At 42.0% G+C, this 13,398-nt stretch overlaps 1 protein-coding gene across 1 annotated transcript in view; it reads right to left on the minus strand.

The window, feature by feature from the left end:
- Positions 1 to 13,398, minus strand: part of UNC79 (unc-79 homolog, NALCN channel complex subunit) — a 154,050-nt gene that overhangs the window by 122,211 nt on the left and 18,441 nt on the right. The window contains exon 3 of the mRNA XM_066607519.1: positions 5,795 to 6,099. Within this exon, the coding sequence (XP_066463616.1) occupies positions 5,795 to 6,099 (305 nt within the window). The remainder of the gene's footprint in view (positions 1 to 5,794; positions 6,100 to 13,398) is intronic.

Raw genomic sequence — 13,398 nt, forward strand, 5'->3', positions numbered from 1 at the left:
TGAAATCCACAGCCCAAAATTCCATAGCATCTCTGGGATGTGTGAACTCACCCTTAAAGGGGTGGTCCAAGTTATATTTTTTCAGTAAAAGTATGTTCCCAATGTAGTAAAATAACAAATTGGCATACACTCACCTCTCCCTGCTCCTGCTGTGTCCAGCAACACTGCTGCAGGTCTCCCTTCTAAAATCAGGTTTACAGGCTACTCCAGCCTGTTTACGGGACATCATAAGTGCTGCAGCCAATAACAGAGCTCAGTGCTGGATCGCTGATCTCTGTTATTGGCTGCAGTGCCTGTGACGTCCCATAAACTAGGCGGGACTGCAGCCTGTAATTAAACAGAGCACTGGCACATGCCGATTTGTTATTTTACTGCATGGGGAACATACTTTTAGTTAAAAAATATAACTCGGACCACCCCTTTAAGCCACTTTCAGAGGAGCGTGTTTTGCGGCCCATAATACAGATCTAATGCAAATCCATGTATCTATTCACATGGCCTTATTCTTCACAGCTATTTTTTTTTATTTTTTTTTTAGTATTTGCTATTATTTTCTATTGGGCAAATACAGATCAGTATTTGTCCAGTAGAAAATAAAAAATAAAAAGGCAAAAACAGATTAAAAGACTGATGAAATAATGCTGACTTATAGTTGTAATGTCATCTGTAACACGTCTGTAATATAGATTCATATGTGTTACACAGCACAGGGATCGGGTGCCATCTTGGATTCTGGCACGCACCTCCACACCGCTCTGTCCAGCAGCTCTCAGGTGGTGGTAAAGCTGTACCAGCCATACCCGGGCAACCTAGCCACCCTCCAAGGTAGGAAGCTTGGACTAAAGAGGCAGAAGGGAAGAAACACCATCATACTGCATAGCGCTCCATAGTCATGTTAAGGAGTACTTACTTTTAGGGTTCATTCACACGGGCGTTTGCAGTTGTGGTCCGTGAAATATGCAGCATTTTCACAGAGCCAAACTGTGTGTATTCACTGCGTATTTGGACCTTCTTGCTTTTTTGTGCACATATTCCCATTGATTCATCCTGCCTTCATGCGTAAATACATAGTGGATATGCATGTATCATCCATATTCATTGCGTATTTATGCAATCACATTGACTTTAATGACTTTTTTTTTCACGCGGCCACTAAATCTTGCTGCAGGTATTTTGCAGTCAGTCAAGGGTTTTTGACCACCAGACTCATCAGGAATCTGGTGCCAGATAGTGATAGCTTCTTCTTTCTGCCAGGTCCAGACAGCGTAGTCAGTGAACTATGCTTCTAATGGTATCTCTACGAACATTCAGAGCCTTTGCTATCTTTTTGTATCCTTTTCCTTGTTTGTGCAAGGCAATGGTCTCTTCTCTTAACCTATTGGACCACTTTCTTGACATGCAAACAAATGTCATAGTCAAGAAAATCCTTGCCAGTCCAGGTATTTTATGTGCTTTATCTCAAGCCATTGATTAGTTACACCAGGTGTGTTTGAGACAACATCTGATTTGCAAATGTGTGTTCTTATAAATAATTCTATTCTGGGGGGCTGGCTCATTCAGAGACTGCAGTAGTCATTAAAAGTAACGCTTTGTTTTGAATTTGGAGAAATCCCTTGTTACTGAAAGTTTGTAAATTTGGCAAATAAACGGAATTTGTAATGGGTATTGAATAGAGATGAGCGAGCACGCTTGGATAGTGCAGTTACTCAAGTGAGCATCGCTCTTTTCGAGTAACTGCATTCACGTCCGAGCAGGCTCTCTCACTGTGGGCAGGGCTTAGTAAAAAGGGTGTGGCCTATGGCATCTGAAATTCACATGGGCTAAATTGTATAGTGAACATCTATGCCAAGTTTAACCTGGCGAAGACTTCAGGATGATGCGCACACTTGCCTATTAATACATTCGGCATATCTTACTCCAGAGACATTTCTTTAGGACCAGCATATAAGACATATAAGACCAGCGTATAAAATGCCCCAAAATCTGTTTTCCAGATACGACGCATTTTTGGTAATTCTGACATTGGCATTTTTGTTGCGCTCATTTTATGGCAAAACACCATAGCCAGATATTAGCATGCATAGTGTGGTTGCTCAGTCGTTAGCACTGGAGTCCTGGGTTCAAATCCCACCAAAGACAACATCTTGAATGGAGTTTGTATAATGTCACTATGTCTGTGTGGGTTTCCTCTGAATACTCTGGTTTCCTACCATACTAATAGGTGAACTTAAACTGTGAACTCCGATGGGGACATCCAGTGATGTACAGCACTATAGAATAAGTATGCACTATAGAAATGTGTAACATAAATATTAGTGTAGATCTACAAAAACAGGAGCATATTTACTAAGACTGATCTAAGTAAATAATGCAGCGACATTCCTGCCACAAATGTATTAGGGAGCTTGAAACTCTTAATACCTTAGTCCCATCTGGCAGTACATTACAGTAAATGTGATGGCAATGCCCTATAACTGGGGTCCCCAACTCCAGTCCTCAGGGACCCCCACCAACAGGTCATGTTTTCAGGATCTCCTATAGTAAGAACACCTGTGGCAATGTCTGAGGCACCGACAATAATTACATCACCTGTGCAACACTGATGAAATCCTGAAAACATGACCTGTTGGGGTCCCTGAGGACTGGAGTTGGGGAACACTGCCCTATATGCAAATGTGAGGGGCTTCACGAGGCCCCGCCCCTAATGTTAAACCTTGCCCACTTTTTAAAAAACTTGCAGAGCTCAGTATGAAAATGCAAAAAGCTGCAATTTTGATGCATATGCCAAAATTGCCTCTTTTGTATGCCAGAAAACTGTTGTACAAGCAATAGTAAATATGCTCCGTTGTGTTTTTTTAACAGGCTTCTCGGTAGGCAGAAAATAAAATCACCAGAAAACTGGTTCCCCCCAAAAAATGACTGTAAATAACCCAGGCTTCATCCAAAAATTATTGCAATTTTTCTGATGTTTTTTTTCCACAAAAATAGGCAGAAAACGACTGTCTGGAGGCAGCGTAAGTCAGCAGCTAGAGCAAAGTCATCACAAAAACTGTCCTCGGTGGGACTAAGTGACACAGAGATCAACTGCCCCTAAGCGATACCCTCTGCAAGGTCCACCAATGCCGGCTGCACCTTCATGGCAATGTCTGAGGAATGGCAGAGCACGCTATAGGTAAGCCCACTCGGGACCTAGTTTTCACTGTGAGGAATCCGCTACAAATCCGTGGCCTAATCTGCAACATAAATTGGTAGGCTGCAGATTTAAAATTCACACCACAGTTCAATTTACACTGCGGATATTTTCCAGAGAGCGGATGAGAATTCGAAAGAAGCTTGTACTGTAATGCTATGTATATTTTCCATATGCAAATCCGTAGCAGAAAATACGCAGCGTGTATGCAACGGATGAACATATCCATAGTGAAGCATTCAGTTTCCAAGTGGATTTCTCCTTTAAATAACAGAACAGGATAAAATACCACAAAAAGTTACAAATCTCCAACCTCATAGTTGTCAGCTCCGTGGTGAGTTTCCTCCTCCTCAGCTTTCCACCTGTCAGACCTAAGCCCCATTCCCTATTACTGCTTGACTCAAAAATAGCAGCCTCATGTGGTTCATTACTGCCTGTCAGACTCTCCCATGCATATTAGACAAAAGTTGTTGGAACTTGCCCATTTTTTGAAGGACCAGCCAACTGTTATATGTAGTTATATAAGGACCAGCCAACTGTTATATGTAGTTATATAAGGACCAGCCAACTCTTATATGTAGTTATATAAGGACCAGCCAACTGTTATATGCAGTTATATAAGGACCAGCCAACTCTTATATGTGGTTATATAAGGACCAGCCAACTGTTATATGCAGTTATATAAGGTCTCCAAACTTTTCCCCTGCAGATAATATTGGGTAGATGAAGGATCGGAAATGCAGAATTTCAACGCCCAATACTTTTGTTCTTCCTGACTACCTCCAGAGGTGCCCAGATGCACCTATCTGCCGAACCAAGCATTCTGTGCAGCTGAGGGCCAAAAAAGCATTCATCTGCCAGCTACTGAAGATAACTGGACACCATTAGACTCTCAATACTCATGTTTTAACCAGTAACCAACACCAAACAATTACCTCTTGCATGTGACAGACAAAAGGAAGTCACCTCCACTGATCACAGCAGTAGAGTACTCCAAATTACTATTTAGGTTTTGGAAAGGATAGCACTCCACCAAAAAGTAGGTTTTAAAGGGACTAGACTAGAGATGAGCGAACGTACTCGGATAGGCACTACTCGTCCGAGTAATGTGCCTTATCCGAGTACCGCTGTACTCGTGCTGAAAGATTCGGGACGCGCTGCAGAGCGGGGAGCTGCAGGGGAGAGCGGGGAGGAATGGAGGGGAGATCTTTCTCTCCTTCTCTCCCGGCCGCTCTGCCCTGCTCCCTGCTGCGACTCACCTGTCAGCAGCGGAGCGCCCCGAATCTTTCAGCACGAACACAGCGGTACTCGGATAAGGCACATTACTCGGACGAGTAGTGCCTATCCGAGTACGTTCGCTCATCTCTAGACTAGACCTCTCATTCTATGTGAACACCATGTAGCTTGTAGGGAGCATGCAGCGGCGGCTTTGACAGTACGCAGTAGGGGAGGGACGGGGATCATAAGTATAAGACTCACATCCTCGGATTCATCTCCTATGAGCCCATAAGTTTAGTTTATGGGGTTCATAGGAGCTGACAGAGTCCTTTTAAACCAACCCTCCAGGACTGGAGAAACAAAGATGGTTGCACCAGCTTCCCTGACTATGGGTGGATTCACATGGGCAAGAAAATTGTGCAAATTTTGTGCATTGCGAGACGCACGAAAATACAGCCCATAATTTGTAATGGGTGTGTTTACATGGGTGATTTTTTTTCTCACAGCTATGCTGCAAGACGAAAAAGTCACAGTATGTTCTATTTTTGTGGGCGTCCATCTGCTGTGCACTGCGAGTTGCGTCTGAGAATGTCTGGAGCGACTCGCTATCACCCATGAGAACGCACCTTATCTGATGCACACTGTGCCTTGGTATTCATCATTAGCATAAGACACTACACCTGCTTTGGATAACCAGTACTGTCCACATGAGCTGCACTGGCTAGTAGGAGCAGCATGTTGTGTCTTAATCCCCAGTTACACGCAAAGATGATCGCTAAAAATGCGTTAAAAAGATAGGGAGAATGACAGTTTCAGCGATCATTTTGCATAAGCTGCTAGAGGGCATTAGTGCCCTTTAGTAGCTTATTAACTTCGTTTGCATGTAAATGAGCCTCCTTGAGCTGTATGCAGAGAACAGCAGGTGGTCTGTTATCTGCACACAGCCCCTTTGTTCTGCAGCGGGACTGCAGCTGAAAACACTGTTACCAGCGCTCCTGTGGAGAATCACAGCATGCGCTCTCTGCTATCAGCTACCCGGCCGACGATGGATTTTAAACTCAACATAAAATCATCCTTTGGCCGAAAAGCAAACGATGGTAGCATTTACATGCAATGATTATCGCTCAAAAGACATTGTTTGAGCTAATTTTGAGCGATAATCATCCCGTGTAAATGGGGCTTTAGACTACCAATGAATGCTATACACAGTGTGCGACAGGTAATCAGAAAAGTGGTTTGGTCATCTTTGTTGCTACAGGCCTAGAGGGTTGCTTTAATAGTGTAGATGGACTTCTCCTTTAAGAGTGAAATAATGAAGACAGGACTGTGCACCCTTAGACCCAAGTAAAATAATGCAATGTAAAAAATAATGAAATAATCTCTTACCATGTTGGCCATGCTGAAGCAATGGGACTAGATCCAACAGGGTCACCAGAGTCACATAAAGTCCCTGATAGTCCAATGAAGGGTACTCTGATAACTGAGCGTCTCGACTTTGTTGGCCTCGTTCTGATGGAGAATCTCGCAGGACGCTGTAAAGGAGGGAGCGAGTAACAGTAGGGTTGATGGAACTGACCTGTGGTCTTAGAGATGGAGTGAGTGGGAATGGCACAGGAAAAAGACACATAGTCATGGGCACTGTCAAATTGGCGGCATCTTGATTTTCCTTCTTGCCTGACCGGGACAAAATGCTGTTGAGGGGACAAAGAAAAAAAAGAGACAACAAAGACACAAAAAAACAGCACATTACATTGAAATGACACTGTAAAACAAAGAATAAAACACCAGATACGCGCCACATTAGATGCAATGCCTACCAATCTGGTGCCAGGCTCTAGACTAAATCTCTTCACTTTCACGCTCGACATGATGGAATTGAAAAAAAATTGTATTTCTCTATTTTATTTTTATTTTATCAGTTTTCGTTTCTGCTCAACATTCTCATTGCATCTCATGTGTTATCTGGTTCATAAGGAGCAAAACTATAAGGATGCATGTTTCAGTGTCACACCCATGCTTTGCAGGCACCCATGATTCATAAAAATCCAAAACCCGATGGGTAACTGGCCAATGTGAGCATCCAATTGCTTCGTAGTCCTACGATCTCAAACAATGCAATTGTTTCTTTGTATCTTTTTGCTATTGTTTTTGCTTTTTTGATGGTCTCGATTCGTTGACATCAGCGTAAATCGAACCCTGTAAAATATAGGTGTGGCACTTCCAGAAACATGTTTTTAGCCAGTAATAAACATGTGAGTTTGTTAAGAGGTTTTAGCTTTTCTTAAAAAACACATGTTTATTGCACCAAAATAATGTCTGTATGTATTTTATGATACTGTTTCATGACATTCCATCAGTATCATCTGACATAATGAGGTTTCAACAGGCACATGGATTAAGAAATCATATTTCTTTCTAAAAATGTTCACTAAGCTACTGGGAGGAAGCTTTGAAAAATAAGATATAATTGATGATTTGTAGCATAGGTGGAGCTAATGGCAATGGCGGATTATGCGCTTATAATTTAACATTGTCCATGTTTGGGGAGGAAACAAATTATTTTAACAATACAAACACTATTTTGTTAACTTGATACCTTCGTATTTGGCTGACTAGTCATACAATATCATTTCTGTGCTGAATGACGTCACTGAATAATATCGTAATTTGGTACATTTCCTGTAGTGTCCCCTTAAAAGGACCATAATTCTTTAAAGCGTATGCCCAGCTGTATAGTTTATAGATAGAATTAATCTCCATAAACATTCAAGTCACTGTGTACATACATTACATTGTTTATCCTGTACTGATCCTGAGTCACATTCTGTATTATACTCCAGAGCTGCACTCACTATTCTGCTGGTGGAGTCACTGTGTACATACATTGCATTATTTATCCTGTACGGATCCTGAGTTACATTCTGTATTATACTCCAGAGCTGCACTCACTATTCTGCTGGTGGAGTCACTGTGTACATACATTACATTATTTATTCTGTACTGATCCTGAGTTACATCCTGTATTATAGTCCAGAGCTGCACTCACTATTCTGCTGGTGGAGTCAGTGTGTACATACATTACATTATTTATCCTGTACTGATCCTGAGTTACATCCTGTATTATACTGCAGAGCTGCACTCACTATTCTGCTGGTGGAGTCACTGTGTACATCCATTACATTATTTATCCTGTACTGATCCTGAGTTACATTCTGTATTATACTCCAGAGCTGCACTCACTATTCTGCTGGTGGAGTCACTGTGTACATACTTTACATTATATATCCTATACTGATCCTGAGTTACGTCCTGTATTATACTCCAGAGCTGCACTCACTATTCTGCTGGCGGAGTCACTGTGTTCATACATTACATTATTTATCCTGTACTGATCCTGAGTTACATCCTGTATTATACTCCAGAGCTGCACTCACTATTCTGCTGGTGGAGTCACTATGTATATACATTACATTACATATCCTGTACTGATCCTGAGTTACATCATGTATTATACTCCAAAGCTGCACTCGCTATTCTGCTGGTGGAGTCACTGTGTATACACATTACATTAGTTATCCTGTACTGACCCTGAATTACAACCTGTGGCGCATAGTGTTAAGGCAGTAGAATGCAGTCCTAAACTCTAACTCACGACCTGACAGTTGCGGGTTAAATCCTGCATGGTTCAGGTAGCCGGCTCCAGGTTGTCTCAGCCTTTCATCCTCCCGAGGATGAGTACCCAGCTTGCTGGGTGGGTAATAAAAATTACCTGAAATCGCTGCAGAATAAGTTGGTGTTATACAAATAAGTCCCTTCTTCCACCTTGTATTTGAAAGCCATATTTTGAGCGACAATCGTTGCGTGTAAATGTGCCCATCTTTCACTTTTCTGTTGAACTATGATTTTATGTTCGACATAAAATCCATTGTTCGGCAGGACAGCTGATAGCAGGGACTTCATACTGTGTTCTCCCTGGGGAGTGCTGATAACATTGTCTCAGCTGTAAGCCCCGCGGCAGAACAAAGGGAATGTATTCAGAGAACAGACCACCCACTGTTCTCTGAATATAGCTCCCGGCTGCTCACACGCATTAATAAGCTATTAATTGGCAATAGTATCTATCAGTAGTTTTTGCAAAATGATTGCTCAAAAGCGATCATCTTTGTGTGTAAAAGGGCCTTAACTTGATGCGACATCTTGGGTGTGCCCTGCTATCAGCGCAGTTTGTTTACACTTTGAATTACTTTACAATGGGTTTTGTTGTGTTAAGATAAGAGAACAATAGCTTATTCATCAGATAACTTTCTCCACAGTAATTTAATGGCTCATTTATACACAAGGATTATTGCTCAAAATTTGCTCAAAAGCCATCTTTTGAGCAATTATCATTGCGTGTAAAGGCCCATTTAGATGGGATGAATGTCAGGCAAACAATGCCCGACACTCATCCCCGCACATACTCTCGTGCTGTCGCACGGACGCTAGTATCGCTGGCTCGCAGAGGGGCAACTGGAGATTTGCCCCCTCTCCATTTACTTAACATAGCGGCCGTTCAGTACTGAATGGCTGCTATTTACACTGAACGATTATCGTTGAAGAGGGGCGGGGGAAAGAGAGGAGAGAAATCTCCTGCAGCCTCCCCACCCCCATGCTGGCCGCTCTGTAAGTGAGCCAGTGATACTAGCTCCTGGGCAATAGCACAGGAGCGAGTGCATGCGGGGACTAGTGTCGGGCATTGTTTGCCCGACATTTGTCCTGTCTAAATGTGCCTTGAATGTGCCCGTCTTTTATTTTTCTGCCGAATGTTCGGCAGATGTATTTTATATTATACTCCAGGGCTGCACTGACTATTTTGCTAGTGGAATCATAGAAGGTTAGAGTTGGAAGGGACCTCCAGGGTCATTGGGTCTCCTGCTCAATGCAGGATTTACTAAATCATCACAGACATATGTCTGCCCAGCCTCTGTTTGAAGAGCATAGGGCTGATCCCTCTGCACTGTGACAGCCCTTCAGTAATTTGTAGACAGCTATTAAATCTCATTTCAGCCTTCTTTTTTACAAGCTAAACGTTCCCAGATCTGTTAACCATTCCTCATAGGACATAATTTGCAAACCACTTGTCATCCTGGTAACTCTTCTCTGAACTTGCTTCAGTTTGTCTATGTATTTTTTAAATTGAGGTGCCCAGAACTGAACACAGTATTCCAGATGAGGTCTGCCTAAGGAAGAGTAGAGGGGGATAATGACCTCACATGATCTAGACTCTATGCTTCTCTTAGTACATCCCAGAATTGTGCTTGCCTTTTTTGCTGCTGCATCACACTGTTGACTCATGTTCAGTCTGTGATTTATTAGTATACCCAAGTCTTTTTCCCATGTATTGCTGCTTAGCCCAATTACTCCCATTCTGTATGTTCTTTTTCATTTTTCTTGCCCAGATGTAGGTCTTTGCATTTGTCCTTGTTAAATACCATTCTGTTAGTTGCCGCCGACTGTTCAAGTTTCTCCTGATCTCTTTGAATCTACTCTCTCTCTTCTCCTACTTTTGTGTCGTCGGCAAACTTGATCGTTTCCCCTCAATTTCCTCCTCCAGATCATTTATAAAAATGTTGAAAAACACTGGCCCTAGGACACCTTTTGGTACCCCACTTGATACATTCTTTCACTTGGATCTGCAGCCATTTATCATCATTCTTTGAGAACAATCATTCAGCCAGTTGTGAATCCACCTAACAGTTGCTTTGTCAATCTCATACTTGGTCATGAGATACTTTGTCAAATGCTTTACTGAAGACAAGATATACTATATCTCCTATATTTCCCTGATCAACACAGTTGGTCGTTCCGTCGTATATGAAAACTAGATTCGTCTGGCATGACTTGTTTGTTACAAATGCATGCTGTCTCTGGTTAATTACTCTGTTCTCATCCAAGTACTTGCATACATGCTGTTTAATAATTTGTTCAAAGATCTTTCCCGGTATAGAAGTCAGGCTCACAGGCCTGTAGTTTCCTGGATCCACCTTCTTCCCTTTTTTTGAAGATGGAGACAACATTTGCCCTTTTCCAATCTTCTGGGACTTCTCCTGTTCTCCAGGAATTTTCAAAGAATATGGTGAGTGGTTCAGCAATTACCTCCGCTGCTTCCTTTAGTATTCTACAAGTTGCTCCTCCACATCATTGTTTGGCTGACTGCATATGTTTAGGGCTTATGGCGGTTGCGCATGCCCTACGGCGATTGTGCCGATGGTGATTGTGCCTGCCTTATTGAGATCGTGCCTATGGTGACCGTGTCTGCATTGCAGACTCAGGTATTGCATTTTTGGCTTTTTCAGTGAATAATGTTTTTGTTGTTTTCCTCACCTCTGTGATTTTATGTAATTTATAGTGAGTTAGCGTAGGTACTGACGGACATGGCGTGGCCTCAACACAGCCCGTCAGCCTATGCATTTTGGCCAAAATGCAGTACCAACACCCGCATTTTATTAGTATGCATTAGTATTTTTGTATGTAGTTTGCTAGTTGTTGGGGGAGCCCAAGATGTCAGCCAGTGTGGCCCACTTTAGAGATACAGGGCAACCCGCTGTCATATCAGTGAGGGTTGATATCCTGTATGGTGGGTCACCATCCATCTGTGGCTGGCATCTTTGGTATCGTTCACATGTGCAGGCTATGATTATATGCAGTCGCTCCTCCCCAATCTGGGCTGCGTTGAGTGGGTGACTGCATATTAGCCTGCAATGAACAAGTTGCTCCTCCACATCATTGTCTGGCTGACTGCATATCCTTAGACCTTATGGCGGTTGCGCCTGCCCTACGGCGATTGTGCCGGTGGCGATTGTGCCTGCCTTATGGTGATCGTGCCTATGGCGACCGTGTCTGCATTGCTGACTCAGGTATTGCATTTTTGGCTTTTTCAGTGAATAATGTCTTTGTTGTTTTTCTCACCTCTGTGATTTTCCTTTAGTATCCTAAGAAGTAATTAATCTGGACCTTGAGACTTGAATTCATTTACGTTAGCTAAGTGTTCCCTCACCATCTTTCTGCTTATAGAGAGCCTGCATTTTTTTTATTCCTTCAATGGCACAGAGAATGTTACATTACTCTTAGATAAAACAGATACAAAATAGGAATTTAAATGTTTGGCCTTTTCAATGTCATTCTTAACCAATTCACTATTTTCATCCTGTAAACGTCCTACAGCATTTTTACCTTTTCTTTTGCTTTTGACATATCCCCAAAATCATCTTTATTGCTTTTGACCTCTCTTGCAAGCCTGAATTATTAGCTTTTCTGACACTTGCCCTACAGTTTCTGCAGACCGCATTAGATTCTTCTTTAGATATTCTTTCCTTTTACCATTTGATAAACATATTCTTCTTCCTTTTTAGCATGTGTTTAAAGTCTGTGTTCGTCCATCCTGTTCTCTTTAAATGCTTCCCATTTTTACTTCTTTTGTTAATAATTATGCTTTGAGAATCTCACTTTGCAATATTTCCCATCGTTCTTGGATATTTCTGTCCTCAAGAACATCCAGCCATTAGATCCTTCCTACCCTCTTTCTGAGTCGATTAAAATCTGGCTTTCTGAAATCCAACCTTGACGTTAAAGTCACTGTGTACATACATTACATTACTTATCCTGGACTGATCCTGAGTTACATCCTGTATTATACTCCAGAGCTGCACTCATTATTCTGCTGGTGGAGTCACTGTGTACATACATTACATTGCTGATCCTGTACTGATCCTGAGTTACATCCTGTATTATACTCCAGAGCTGCACTCATTATTCTGCTGGTGGAGTCACTGTGTACATACATTACATTGCTGATCCTGTACTGATCCTGAGTTACATCCTGTATTATACTCCAGAGCTGCACTCATTATTCTGCTGGTGGAGTCACTGTGTACATACATACCATTACTTATCCTGTACTGATCCTGAGTTACATCCTGTATTATACTCCAGAGCTGCACTAATTATTCTGCTGGTGGAGTCACTGTGTATATACATTACATTACTTAGCCTGTACTGATCCTGAGTTATGTCCTGTATTATACTCCACAGCTATACTCACTATTCTGCTGGTGGAGTCACTGTGTACATACATTACATTACTTATCCTGTACTGATCCTGAGTTACATCCTGTATTATACGCCAGAGCTGCACTCACTATTCTGCTGGTGGAGTCACTGCATACATACATTACATTACTTATCCTGTACTGATCCTGAGTTACATCCTGTATTATACTCCAGAGCTGCACTCATTATTCTGCTGATGGAGTCACTGTGTATATACATTACATTACTTAGCCTGTACTGATCCTAGGTTAAATCCTGTATTATGCTTCAGAGCTGAACTCATTATTCTGCTGGTGGAGTCACTGTGAACATACATTACATAACTTAGCCTGTACTGATCCTAGGTTAAATCCTGTATTATGCTTCAGAGCAGCACTCACTATTCTGCTGGTGGAGTCACTGTGTACATACATTACATTACTTATCCTGTACTGCTCCTGAGTTATATCCTGTATTATACTCCAGAGCTGCACTCACTATTCTGCTGGTGGAGTCACTGTGTACATACATTACATTACTTAGCCTGTACTGATCCTAAGTTAAATCCTGTATTATGCTCCAGAGCTCTTGTGGGATAAGTAATGTAATTAATGTACACAGTGAAAACACCAGCAGAATAGTGAGTACAGCTCTGGGGTTTAATGCAGAATTTAACTCAGGATCAGTACAAGACAAGTTATGTAATGTGTGTACAGATGTATCAAAGTTTAACGTGAGTGTGTTAGCTTTCTGCAACAAGTTTTCTTATCTTAGGTCATTGAAAAGCATAACTAATGCAGTTGCAGGGGTGTGACCATACCATGTTTCCCTGAAAATAGGTCCTACCCCAATAGTAAGACCTATTGGGTTTTCAGGGAGGCTTAAAATATAACTCCCCCCCCTCCCCGAAAATAGGACCTAGC

The sequence above is a fragment of the Eleutherodactylus coqui genome, chromosome 6, assembly GCF_035609145.1.
Source record: "Eleutherodactylus coqui strain aEleCoq1 chromosome 6, aEleCoq1.hap1, whole genome shotgun sequence".
Classification (NCBI taxonomy): Eukaryota; Metazoa; Chordata; class Amphibia; order Anura; family Eleutherodactylidae; genus Eleutherodactylus; species Eleutherodactylus coqui.